Below are 11,603 nucleotides of genomic sequence, written 5' to 3'. Positions count from 1 at the left end.
CCCTGTATAGATACGTAGCAAAATCTTAAAGCGCGTCGCACACGGTGAAGATACTATAATATTTTATCTTAAGATACGGTAATATTTTATATTATAGTATCTTAAGGTATCCGGTATCAGCGTTCTGACCATCATTTTTCTTTTTGTCATTGCGTACTAAGACCCCTGTAGAACCGCCATCCTGTTACAAATGACCCACAAAATTTCGGGTCAGTTGTAACAGGATGGCGGTATACCGGTACCGTATCTTAAGATAAAATATTATAGTATCTTCACCGTGTGTGACGCGCTTTACAGCCTGGAATACACCCAATGTACCTATATAGTTGTTGTTATTTACTTTCTAAACACCTATACCTACTATAATACGTTCCCACTGCTGGGACATGGACCTCCTATGAGGGTACAGGCCATAATCTATCACGCTGGCCAAGTGCGGGTTGGCAGATGTCACATGTCGTCGAACTTTTGATTCTTGGACATGCTGGTTTTCTCACAATGTTTCCCTTCACCGTTTCAAGCAGTTGTAATGAAGATAATGTGCAGATAAATTTAATAATGAATTTACTTCTTGCACACTCCCGGAATCGAAGCCCTGACGGCTGACTTTTCAATTGAAGTCTCAAGTTCTTAGAATACTGAATTACCACAAATTAAGGTTTACAACTGTACAGTTACTTAAAATACTTACAGAATAAGCCTTGCAAGTCATATTTAATACCAGCTTTGCTCCACGGTTTCACCCATATTTACTGAAGAAAAAACTACTATTACTGTAGTCTCTAGTAATTAGTACACTATAATAGTTTACGTAGACCACGTAATGGTACTCAAAAAGGGATATTTTCCAATTTGTGCTACATTTTCAGACGGATCAGATTCAGTCTATAATATCATTCACGATATATGGAAAATTCAATACAAAAATATTTTTCTCTTCAATTCGAATCAACGGTTCTTGAGATTTGCGTGTTCAGTCAAACATACAAGTATCCTATTAATTGTTCAAAAACGTAAGTTCATAAAAGTGTATACAGGGTGTCCCACTGTTGGTATACTAAGCTCAAAGGAGGTTATAGTTTTGCATACCCTGAGTACGTAAAAAATACTTATAAAATTCCAGACGCATTTTTTTTTCAAATAGATGAATTCTTAAAACTCTATGTGTACACCCATAACAAGCAACCCGCCCAACTTTGCTACCAGAACGTGAGCTATCGTTTAAGATTATGTTTTCATAGACAAAATGCTCACATTAGAGAAGCGGTATATGCCGGCTGCGCGAAGCTAGAGAAGAAAACATGAATTTTCAGGAAAAATTTAGCAAAAAATTTTTGACGTAATTTTTTTGTTTAAATATTTTTTACGTGATCAGTGTATGCAAAACTACAAATCCCTTCGCGCTTAGTATACCAATAGTGGGACACCCTGTATAAGTACCTAGATATGTTTATTTTTCACGGGAAACTGAACATATTTTGATGATACTTGGCAGTGATGTAGCATAGTTACAGTTCAAAAAATGAGCTATAGAAATACTTGTTTTTGCCCGCGGGTTCGTCCGAAGGTGAAACCGCTTAATTAATCAAAAATTCTGTTCCTGTTCTATCTTCAAGTGTTCTTCGTTTCCAATATAAAAAAAAATCTAGTCTTCATCATTATTAGAGGCCATATTTAATAAAATAATCATTTATATCTTAATGAAATAAATTTTCTATACAAGAGGTCAGGTAAACGCAACAAATGAAAGCACAACAAATATTTTCAATTGATATAAAAAATAATCATTATTTCCAATCACATAATAATCACACAAAATTAACAATAAATGCACTTCGTCGATAAACATAAAAAATAAACATTAACATTATTGATCAATATTCTTAAACTCATCATAATTGTCACTTCATTTTCGTAATACTGGTCTGAAACAAAAGAAATAATGAATTAATATAAGTATTTCATATTAAATTTTATTCTTAGTTTCTGTGAAATTACAATAATGCCAAGTGCCAAGTCAGTGAAGCCAGTAGTTATTGACATCGACACGTTAAAACAAAATATATAAACGAACGGTTTGGATACTATTTACCACCCCTGCTTATCTTGCAGAAAGTTATGTTGTCTTATCATTTACTTTATTTTGTTTATAATAACGAGCTAGTGAAGCGCTTTCTCTGTCACACAATCGCTTACAAATTTCTTACAAAAGACAAGGATGCAAATACTGCGTTAGTTTTTTTTTCACACACGGCACGATATATAACGGTAATGTATCAGACGTTACTAAGCTTTCGCTTGTCTTATGGAAACTAAATCGCTGATAAACATAGATATATAATTTTAAATAAAGACATATAGCTAATTAACACCCAGATACAGAGCAAACATCTATGTTCATCACACAAATATTTGCTCCGGGTGGGAATCGAACCCACGACCTCTGGCTTGGAAGGTAGGGTCACTACCAACCAAGCCAACCGGCCAAAACGTTAACAATGCAATTTATAATTTGAAAAGATTTTGATATTTTAAATAAAAATAAATTTTGATACTATATTATTGGATATAGCTCGTTTAGGTGAATAGCGTTTATTATATGCATTCTTTTTTTTATGTTAGCTCCAACAAAAGAGCTGGCGACTCACTTTCTGGAAGCTCGTCACCGCCCATGAGCGTTCGCTATGTCGGAGAATTTACGAATGTTTTGCTGGCCTAAATCACCCCGTGCATATTAAATTCTAGGTATTATTACGCAAAATATAAATCATCTATACATATAAAACTCAAAGGTGACTGATATAGTGGTCTATTAGCGCACAGCCCAAACCACTGGACGTATCGGGCTGAAATTTGGCATAAAGGTAGATGTTAGGAGTTAGGACGTAGGCATCCGCTAAGAAAGGATTTCCCGAAATTCTTGCGGGAACGGGGAAAAACGGGGATGCACGTACAAAGTCGTGGGCGGAAGCTAGTATAGAATAAAAACATACAAAAACACTCACTTTTTCTGAAAGCCGAACTTGCTCAACAAAGTCGGCTGATTACTTGGCAGTGACGACGATCGCTTCAATCCAGGAACTTTACAATTTTTTCTTAAATTATTATTCTTATTACTTATACTTGATCCACTTATTATTGTACTTGTGCATGAAAACTGACTTAACTGCGATAATTGTTTCTCTGGTGAATCTCCATAACTGACCTGATGGGCAGAATTTAAAATAAATAATTAAAAACAGTTTCTTATAGCTGAACAAATAGATGCAAATTCAGATACAGATAGAGGTACAGGTATACAGGAATAGGTATAGATACAAATACAGGAGCGGGTATAGATACAGATACTGGTACAGGTATAGATACAGATACGGATACAGGTAAAGATATAGATCCAGTTACAAGTGCAGGTACAGATACAGGTATATATGTTAGCGCACGTTGGTATCTTAATCTTAATATCTATACTAATATTATAAAGCTGAAGAGTTTGTTTGTTTGTTTGTTTGAACGCACTAATCTCGGGAACTAGTGATCCGATTTGAAAAATTCTTTCGGTGTTAGATAGCCCATTTATCGAGGAAGGTTATAGGTTATAAGGTTTCATCACGCTACGGGCAACAGGAGTGGAGCCACGGGGGTGAAACCGCGCGGAGCAGCTAGTACTATTATAAAGGCGAAAGTTTGTAAGTATGGATGTATGGATGTATGGATGTTTGTTAGTTGTTACTATTTCACGTAAAAACTACTGAACCGATTACAATGAAATTTAGCACACATATAGAGGGTAACTTGGATTAACACATAAGATGGGTTATATCCCGGAAATCCCACGGGAACGGGAACTATGCGGGTTTTCCTTTGAAAACGCGGGCGAAGCCGCGGGCCGAAATCTAGTTACGTAATAAAATACGGATATAATACTTCTTAGATATCTTCTCTCGACCAAAGTCAGGACAAGAATGCCCGAAACTGCAAATGTCCGTTATTTAAATGACTATCAAAACTACTATCCGAGTGGTGGGAGTGAGCTCACGTGTTATGTGTGCTGTTTTGATCGTTATTTTAAATATGTCATGAATTATAATAATTTTTTGATCATTAAATTATTATTAATACTTTTAACGAATTAATCATTATTAAAATAAATAATTAAGTTCATCAATTGGTCTATTTTTAAATTATAATTTTATCGTTAAATTAAGAGCGGCATCCTATATATAGGTGAGATACATATACGGATACAGGTTTTGGGATAAAAACAGACACAGGTAAAAGTGCAGGTATAGATACAGATTACAGGTGCAGGCACAGGTATATAATACAGGTACATGTATAAATACAGATATCGAAACAGGTACCGTTACAGGTAAAGATATACACTCAGATACAGGCACAAGTACAAATACAGATTTGCATATACATTTACCTGAGAATCAACAGGCGTCACCAATTGCTCCATAGGATAAGTATTTTCCACAACTGATTCTTGAGATTCCATAATTTTTCTAAACGGATTTCTATGTGGGCTGGGTTCTAAAATCGGACTAGAAGCTCTTATGGGACTCCTTAATGAATTTTCCTTTTGCGAACTTTCCAAATCATCAGAATTATCTTTTACAACTTTCTCCGGAGATTCCTCTATAACTACACTGGTATTGTTCGCAAAGAACTTGCTTTCAATAACATTTTCATCCAATATTGTACGGGGGAATTTACTGAATCGCTTTAATACCGAATAACTGCCGTTTTTCAAACATTTCCTGAACGATCTTTGCTTATTTTCTAGTATTGGTGACTTTTCTTTTGTATTTTCTTCTAAAATAGCTGTGTTGAGTTCATTTTGAGTGTCTTCAGTGTATGTCTCACTTTCGGTAGATAGTTTTTGCTTTTTATTCGTCGGTTCTGTACAATACATGTTGCTTAGCGTTTCTATTGATAAGCTGCAAATATATGAAAATTCTAACCGTTTAATTACTTAGGAAAAGTTTTAGAACACTTGATTACAGCTGTTACAATATTATTGATATATAATATACTTATAATGAATGTTAAGTTTGAATATTTATATAGCTGTCCCAGTATATGTTGTTCTGCCTTATACATACATATATAGGAAAATGATAAAAATTTCATGAGAATCGGTCCAGCCGTTTCGGAGGAGTAATGTTACTTAAATTGTGACACGAGAATTATTAGATAAAGAGATTGTATATTTTTTTCATTAAAATAAAAATAACTAACCTTTCGTCTTGCGTCTCAGGTACGTATTTACTAACTAAATTAACGACTTTTTTCCTTGGTCTTGTTTGTGGTGCTGATATAATAGGTTCCAATTTTTTCACAGGTTTACACCATGGCGTCTTTTCAGTCAAATACTCGGTAAATGATTCATTCCATATACTTGGATGTTTCGCTATGCCTACTTCTTTCCAATTACTGGTTTTTACGTTTTCTACCTAATAAAAGAATATTAAAAGAAAATCATAAGTACCATTAATATTTAGTAACCCATTAAATATAAATTACAATAAACACTACAATTATCAGTTCAGTTTTATTAATGAAGGGACATCAAGCTTTTATATTTCATAAAGATTAGATAATTTTATTGCTTCCAAATCGAAAGTTTATTTTTCCTTCTTCATAAAGGAACAACTAAACCAAACCGATTTTGATGAGATTTAGTATAAAATTAAAAATAAAGTTACAAGACAATTCGGTAAATTTTTTGCAGTCTTAAAATATAACATTCCAGATTATATAATTATTTTTGATCTAATTACATATTTTTCGAAATTATTATTTACTAGCGGTCCGCCCCGGCTTCGCCCGTGGTACATGTTTACGTTCTCTCTACATAAGAACCATCCTCGTACGTACGTAGGAATATAATAAAAAAAGAATTATCGAAATCGGTTCAGCCGTTCTCGAGTTATGCGCTTACCAACACATTTTGCGATTCATTTTTATATATAAGAAGATTATAATTATTATTACGAACCGTTTCACGGTGGTCAGGGTCCCAGTCGTCCATTTTCTTCAAAGTGAAAGGTTCCAAGTTACCGAGGGCTAATTGATATGCAGTTTTAGGATCCAATAGTTCACCTGCATTGCTACATAACGCTATCTCTATGTCTAAAAATAAATAACTTTGAATGTTTAAACAAATGCTTAACATTACATCCTATGCATGTATGTTTGTGATTTTGATAAGGTTTGGCAGTGATGTAACTTTTGCCTGCGAGTTCATTTTCGGGGAAAATCGCGCGGCAAAACTAATTTTATATAGAGGAGACTATCTTCAAGATAATTATAAAAGGTATTATATATTGTTACTATTACATCTTTTGTGATAAGTATGTAGAATTAAAGTAGTATATCTATCAGTTTTTTTTATTTATGAATTTTAGAAGTTAGCTTATTCAAAAGAACTGTTTTACTTATATTGAGCCATGTTATTTAATATTTATGTATTAGATAATGTTATAGAATTCTGCTTTAAACTTATTCACTTTTCAACAAGAAATCCTTGAAAATTGTATGTTAAGATTGTGTATTCTTAGTATTGCAATAATTTTATAGATTTTAATTATTAACTGGAGACCAGAGGCGGCTCGCCCTAAGGAGCGCTGGTGCAGTGAACTCCCATAAATAATTATAATAAAATCATAGTCCTTAATTTCATTATTAATATTAATTATTACTATTTAAAATCAATCGTAATCGTAAAAAACTACTGTCAATACCAATGAATATATCCATCATTCCATCATTCCATACACCTGAATAATACTGTATTATACAGTAACGCGCGAAGCGGAGCGCTCACGATTGCGCTCCAATGAAAAAATATTTAGTACGTTTCCTAATACGAAATCCAATAGGAGTGAAAGAGAGGGTTTGCCAGTGCCCTGCGCGCGTGAAACAGAAGATTTTCTATGGAAAAATAGCAAAATTCGGAGCGCCGCTCCCGCAAACGTTGCCGGTTCGTTTTTACCGCCGCGCCTGGGCGCCCGAACACAGGACAGCGATTGTGTGCGACGTTGCCACTCTCTATAGTCTACAATTATAAACAAACACTCGACTCTCGAGTCAACTTCAATGCACGCGCGCGAATGCAAATTCGGGAATTTTCTAATTAAAATCATAAGATACGTGTTGAAATAGTCTGTAGTTATCAGTATTACTTGTGAGTGTGAAAATGAACAATTATAATGTGGCGTTCATTAAAAAGTGTGTTAAAACGTTACAAATTCGGCTTGAATTGAAAGCTAAGGAACTGCCACGGCCTGAACTTGACCTTACGCAAAAATCTACGACAAAAACGAAAACATATGTACGCGTGTGTTTAAATCCGAACAATATTATGTGAAAACACCGTGGTTGTGTGGTTGTGATGAAAGCAACAACAGACATTTACGAATGTCTTGTCGCTTTAAGTTATAGATATTTTTGCACACCAAAAAGAAAGACGTATGTATTTCCTTTATAAGTAATTTTTTTGATAAATGTACTGCTTTACACCATGTATTTTCAGTGTTTTATTTCAAGTGAACACCCATAAAATTTTGTCACGAGCCGCCTCTGCTGGAGACGGAGTAATGTGAATTGTAATTTTATATTGCGCAAATAAAGTCTGCTTTACAAGATAATCTCTGTGTTTTATTTACAATCCACGTAGTAGAACAATACCTAATCAAACAAATTAAAAAAAATTTTTTTTTTTCAATATTTCATAAATACCTTCATCTTCAGGTTCGAATAGTCTACACATTTTCCTTTCAATGGGATCATACACATATTGATGTTTAAATGTAGCTTCCGCTTTTAGAAAACTTTCTCTGTATTCATCTGTCACTACTAGGTTTGATCTATTGAAAAAACTGGGCAGTTTTCTTAGTGCCTAAAAGGGGTTTAGATTAATTATTATTTTAAGATGTATTTTAATATTGTATTTAAAAATAATATTACATAATGCCATTTAAGATATATGAATGCACCACACTGCTAAACAAAACTGTTTCATATTGTAATAATGATAACTTATGTGAATAAAAATGCAAAAATAAAATAATGAAAAAAATAAACAAATTTTCTTTGTTCAACAAATTTTCAAAGAAGAAAAACAAATTTTCTAAGAAGAAAAATGTGGCTTAGTTCAAAGCAAAATAGTTTGTAAATCCAAATACATATTACAAACATTTTCCATCAAAATGATAACTTATTATGTCTTACTGATTTTATTTGGTTAACAATTTATATCATCATCATCATCATCATCATTCCAGCCTTTCAGGACGTCCACTGCAGGATATAGGCCTCCCCCAAAGATTTCCATAACAACCGATCACCAGCGGCCTGACTCCAGCGGCTCCCCGCCACTTTGATCAGGTCGTCTGTCCATCTCGTTGAAGGCCGTCCCACACTGCGACGTCCTGTCTTGTTAAGCTATTGCATAGCTTCTATCGCGGCAGTTCCCGAATGCCACGCGTCTTTTTTATATAGGTATAACAATTTAACTCACATTAGCGAAATTAGAATCCTGCGTAGCAGTAACAAATTGCCTTGCTTTCGCCAAACCAATGCCTGGCAACGAGGCGAGATAATCACAACCAGACATTATGCACATTTGTCTGAACTTGTCGAAGGTATACTTTTCTATTGGACACTTCATTACTAGCGGTAGGTGGTTCGTTTCTACCAGTGTGCCTGTGCCATCGAGATCCATTTTGAATAATACCTGTAATATAATAATTATCTATACTTAATATTATAAAGCTGAACAGTTCGTTTGAACGCATTAATCTCAGGAACTACTGGTCCGATAGATAGCCCATTTATCGAGGAAGGCTATATTATAGGCTATAAATAGTCACGCTAAGACCAACAGGAGCGGAGCAATGCGGGTGAAACCGCGGGGCACAGTTAGTCAGAAATAAGGTAATGAGCTCAGAGAACTCATAGTATTATATTGCAAATTAAAACCTATTTTTTTTTAATGCAAATCACAAAGAACATATTTTAAATAACAGTTTGACCTAATAAAACATTTAAATAAGCAATTTATTATCTCTTTGATTAAAAAATTTAGAAATGAGCAAATTTTAAACAATATTAAATTAATATTGATATCCATTAAGATAAAAATCATCTATTATATATACATATATATAAAACTAGCGGACCGCTAGTTTTAAATATAAAATAGATGTACCCCGGCTTCGCCCGCAGTACATATTTACGTTTTCTCTCCATAATAAGAACGTAAAGTTCTTCAAGGAATATAAAAAAAATAACTAAATCGATTCAGCCGTTCTCGAGTTTATAGCTTAGCAACATAATTGGTGATTCATTTTTATCATATAAGATGTATATATACCTTTGTACAACCAAACAGTATCAAATCTGAGTCTTCCGTAATGACTAGCTGTGCGATATTTTTAATATTAAGATATGCCAATTGTGCGTCAGCTTCATAGGGAGCCACTATACAATCTACATTTCGTTTTCTACACTCTTTTATAAGGCTTAGCGCCATAGCATGGGTTATGTCGACACTACGACGCATGTATGAACGGGCTTCTTCAATCTGAAATTTAAGGATAAAACTTAATTATGAGAATCACATATTGTCTGGAAAAAATCACTCTTTAGTGATAAGGCCGCCTTCTGTGCTAGTCTAGCTATGAGTTTTAGTTTTAAGTAATAATAGAAATATGTATACTAGCATAGTAAAATGTTAATAAATAAATATTGCAATTAATAATCATACATATAAGCTTGATATATTTTTTGTCAAATCGAAAGTTGTTTTAGCATAGTAGACAGACAACTGGTTTAATCAGCCATTCAATTAAGAGCCTAGTTTTTTTATTAAAATTCATACAAATTAACTTCTTGTATCTAGTGCTAGGTAGAACATTTCAAAATATAAATACCTTTCCTAAACTTAATAGTTCTGCTGCTCTCTTTTTGGATATGTCTCTTGACCTGAAAATTATAAAAGTTTCTTAGTTCATTCATTACATCTTTATAAGCATAATAAATTCAAAATATAAAAATCATAATTTTGATAAGGGACCGAAATCAGCTTCTGAGGCGCGGGTCAAACACAAGCGGCGCGGGCGCGGGCGTGCCATAAGCGCACCTATTGAATCTGTTTTGCACCACGTACTTCTTATACATTTTGTATGAAAGAATTTTGGACAGGCGCCGAGACGGCACGCCACGGTTGTGCCAAGGTTGCGCCGCCTTTCCAAAATTATTTCATACAAAATGCCAATAGCGCACCCGATGCACGCCGGCAGCGCGCCGCAGCGCGCCGCGCCGCTTGTATATGTCCCGCGCCTTAGGTAATGCATTTTTTTCTATTAAGATTATTTTCCAAGCAAATTAATATTAAAATTAATCCTGATAAGTACTATATCCAGCTTGGTCCCACCTATTGCATATGTCTGGGGTATTACTGTTCTTAAATATAAAATTCTGCGTTACTATTATTACTTACTCTCTTCTTTTTAATTCTGTCATAGCTTTTGCAGGAAGGTGTCGTCCATCGAAAACCAGGATTGGTTTTATGTTCTTTGATAGCAGCATTGTCACATACTTTAAACAATACTTAATGTGTCTGAAAATATAAATTTATCATATTATAGCCAATACTTAAAACAACATCATCTTATAGAACAAGTTACCTATTATTAAAATGTATCTAATGCTTTTCCAAAGTGATAAAAACAAGTGCTGCACTTATTATTACCTTGATCTATGTTTCACTTGAAATCTAAGTAATAACTAATAAGATCTACATAATTATTATCTATCCAATCCAATTGATTTAGATTATGAAAGATCTATAATTTCTCCATTTTATATTTGATTTCAACTTAATTTTGGTACAACGATAGACTAAATCTGGGAAAGGGAAAATCACGGAACTGTTAACCGATAACCTAAAGTTGAGACGGGCGATACACAAAGCTAATTTTTATTTAAAAGATTTTGGGGAAAATACTTTTCCCTAAGTCACTCAAATATGGTTTAAGTATTATTCTTTGAAAAAACAAGGAGACTTACATATCTGTTTCTTCTCCTCGAACCAATTTATCAGCACAGGCGAAAGCCCCTTTATGAAGCCAACAATAGCTATCAATTGCAACCGTGGATCCACTGAATTCACTAACATTGGTCCTTCTTGAAGCTTTCTCCAGAAAAGGTATCAAACCTGTGATACCCATCTTACAAGACGAGTAATCTTATTGATATTTATAAATTGTATTACTAGTAACAAATAAGGATTAATATTGAAAAAACGATTTTAAACGAATATATCAATGGCATTTTAAAGTATTGGTCTATTTACAATTTAATAATATTACAACCAAAACAGCCTCCAGTCATTATTCCCGCGGCCCGCCATCTCTTGACATTTGACAAATTTGACATATTTTGTGATTTGTCATATTAGTTTGACATTTCTTTAAGTACTACCATTTCAATAAATTAATAAATAATAAATCTTCCACCGTCCACCGTGAATTTTGTCCATGACTTTAATTCTCGATTCAATATTTACAGAAAAAGCTTATGTGGATTATTAT

The 11,603-nt window shown here is 33.8% G+C and overlaps 1 protein-coding gene across 1 annotated transcript; it reads right to left on the bottom strand.

The window, feature by feature from the left end:
* Positions 1–1,757: 1,757 nt before the first annotated feature.
* tos (Exonuclease tos) lies at positions 1,758–11,542 on the bottom strand. The gene is made up of 11 exons (XM_090108227.1): positions 11,080–11,542; positions 10,511–10,630; positions 9,942–9,993; positions 9,383–9,592; positions 8,528–8,743; positions 7,747–7,906; positions 6,005–6,138; positions 5,245–5,459; positions 4,430–4,943; positions 3,006–3,205; positions 1,758–1,925 (listed from the first exon to the last, which is right to left on the bottom strand). Exons 1-11 carry the CDS (start codon positions 11,238–11,240, stop codon positions 1,907–1,909), a joined length of 2,001 nt encoding a protein of 666 aa, XP_089964353.1. The 5' UTR covers positions 11,241–11,542; the 3' UTR covers positions 1,758–1,906.
* Between the last annotated feature and the right edge of the window lie 61 nt (positions 11,543–11,603).

This window comes from Colias eurytheme, chromosome 12 (assembly GCF_061535395.1).
Source record: "Colias eurytheme isolate Ceu_HAF_F1 chromosome 12, ilColEury1 Martin Lab GWU primary, whole genome shotgun sequence".
Lineage (NCBI taxonomy): Eukaryota > Metazoa > Arthropoda > Insecta > Lepidoptera > Pieridae > Colias > Colias eurytheme.
This window is presented reverse-complemented; position numbering and strand designations above follow the sequence as displayed.

Coding starts and splice junctions, on each gene's coding strand:
- tos (XM_090108227.1), bottom strand. CDS start 11,240: ATGGGTATCACAGGTTTGATACCTTTTCTGGAGAAAGCTTCAAGAAGG. Junction 9,593..9,941: donor AACTATTAAGTTTAGGAAAG/GTATTTATATTT, acceptor CTTAAATTTCAG/ATTGAAGAAGCCCGTTCATA. Junction 7,907..8,527: donor AGGATTCTAATTTCGCTAAT/GTGAGTTAAATT, acceptor AACCCCTTTTAG/GCACTAAGAAAACTGCCCAG.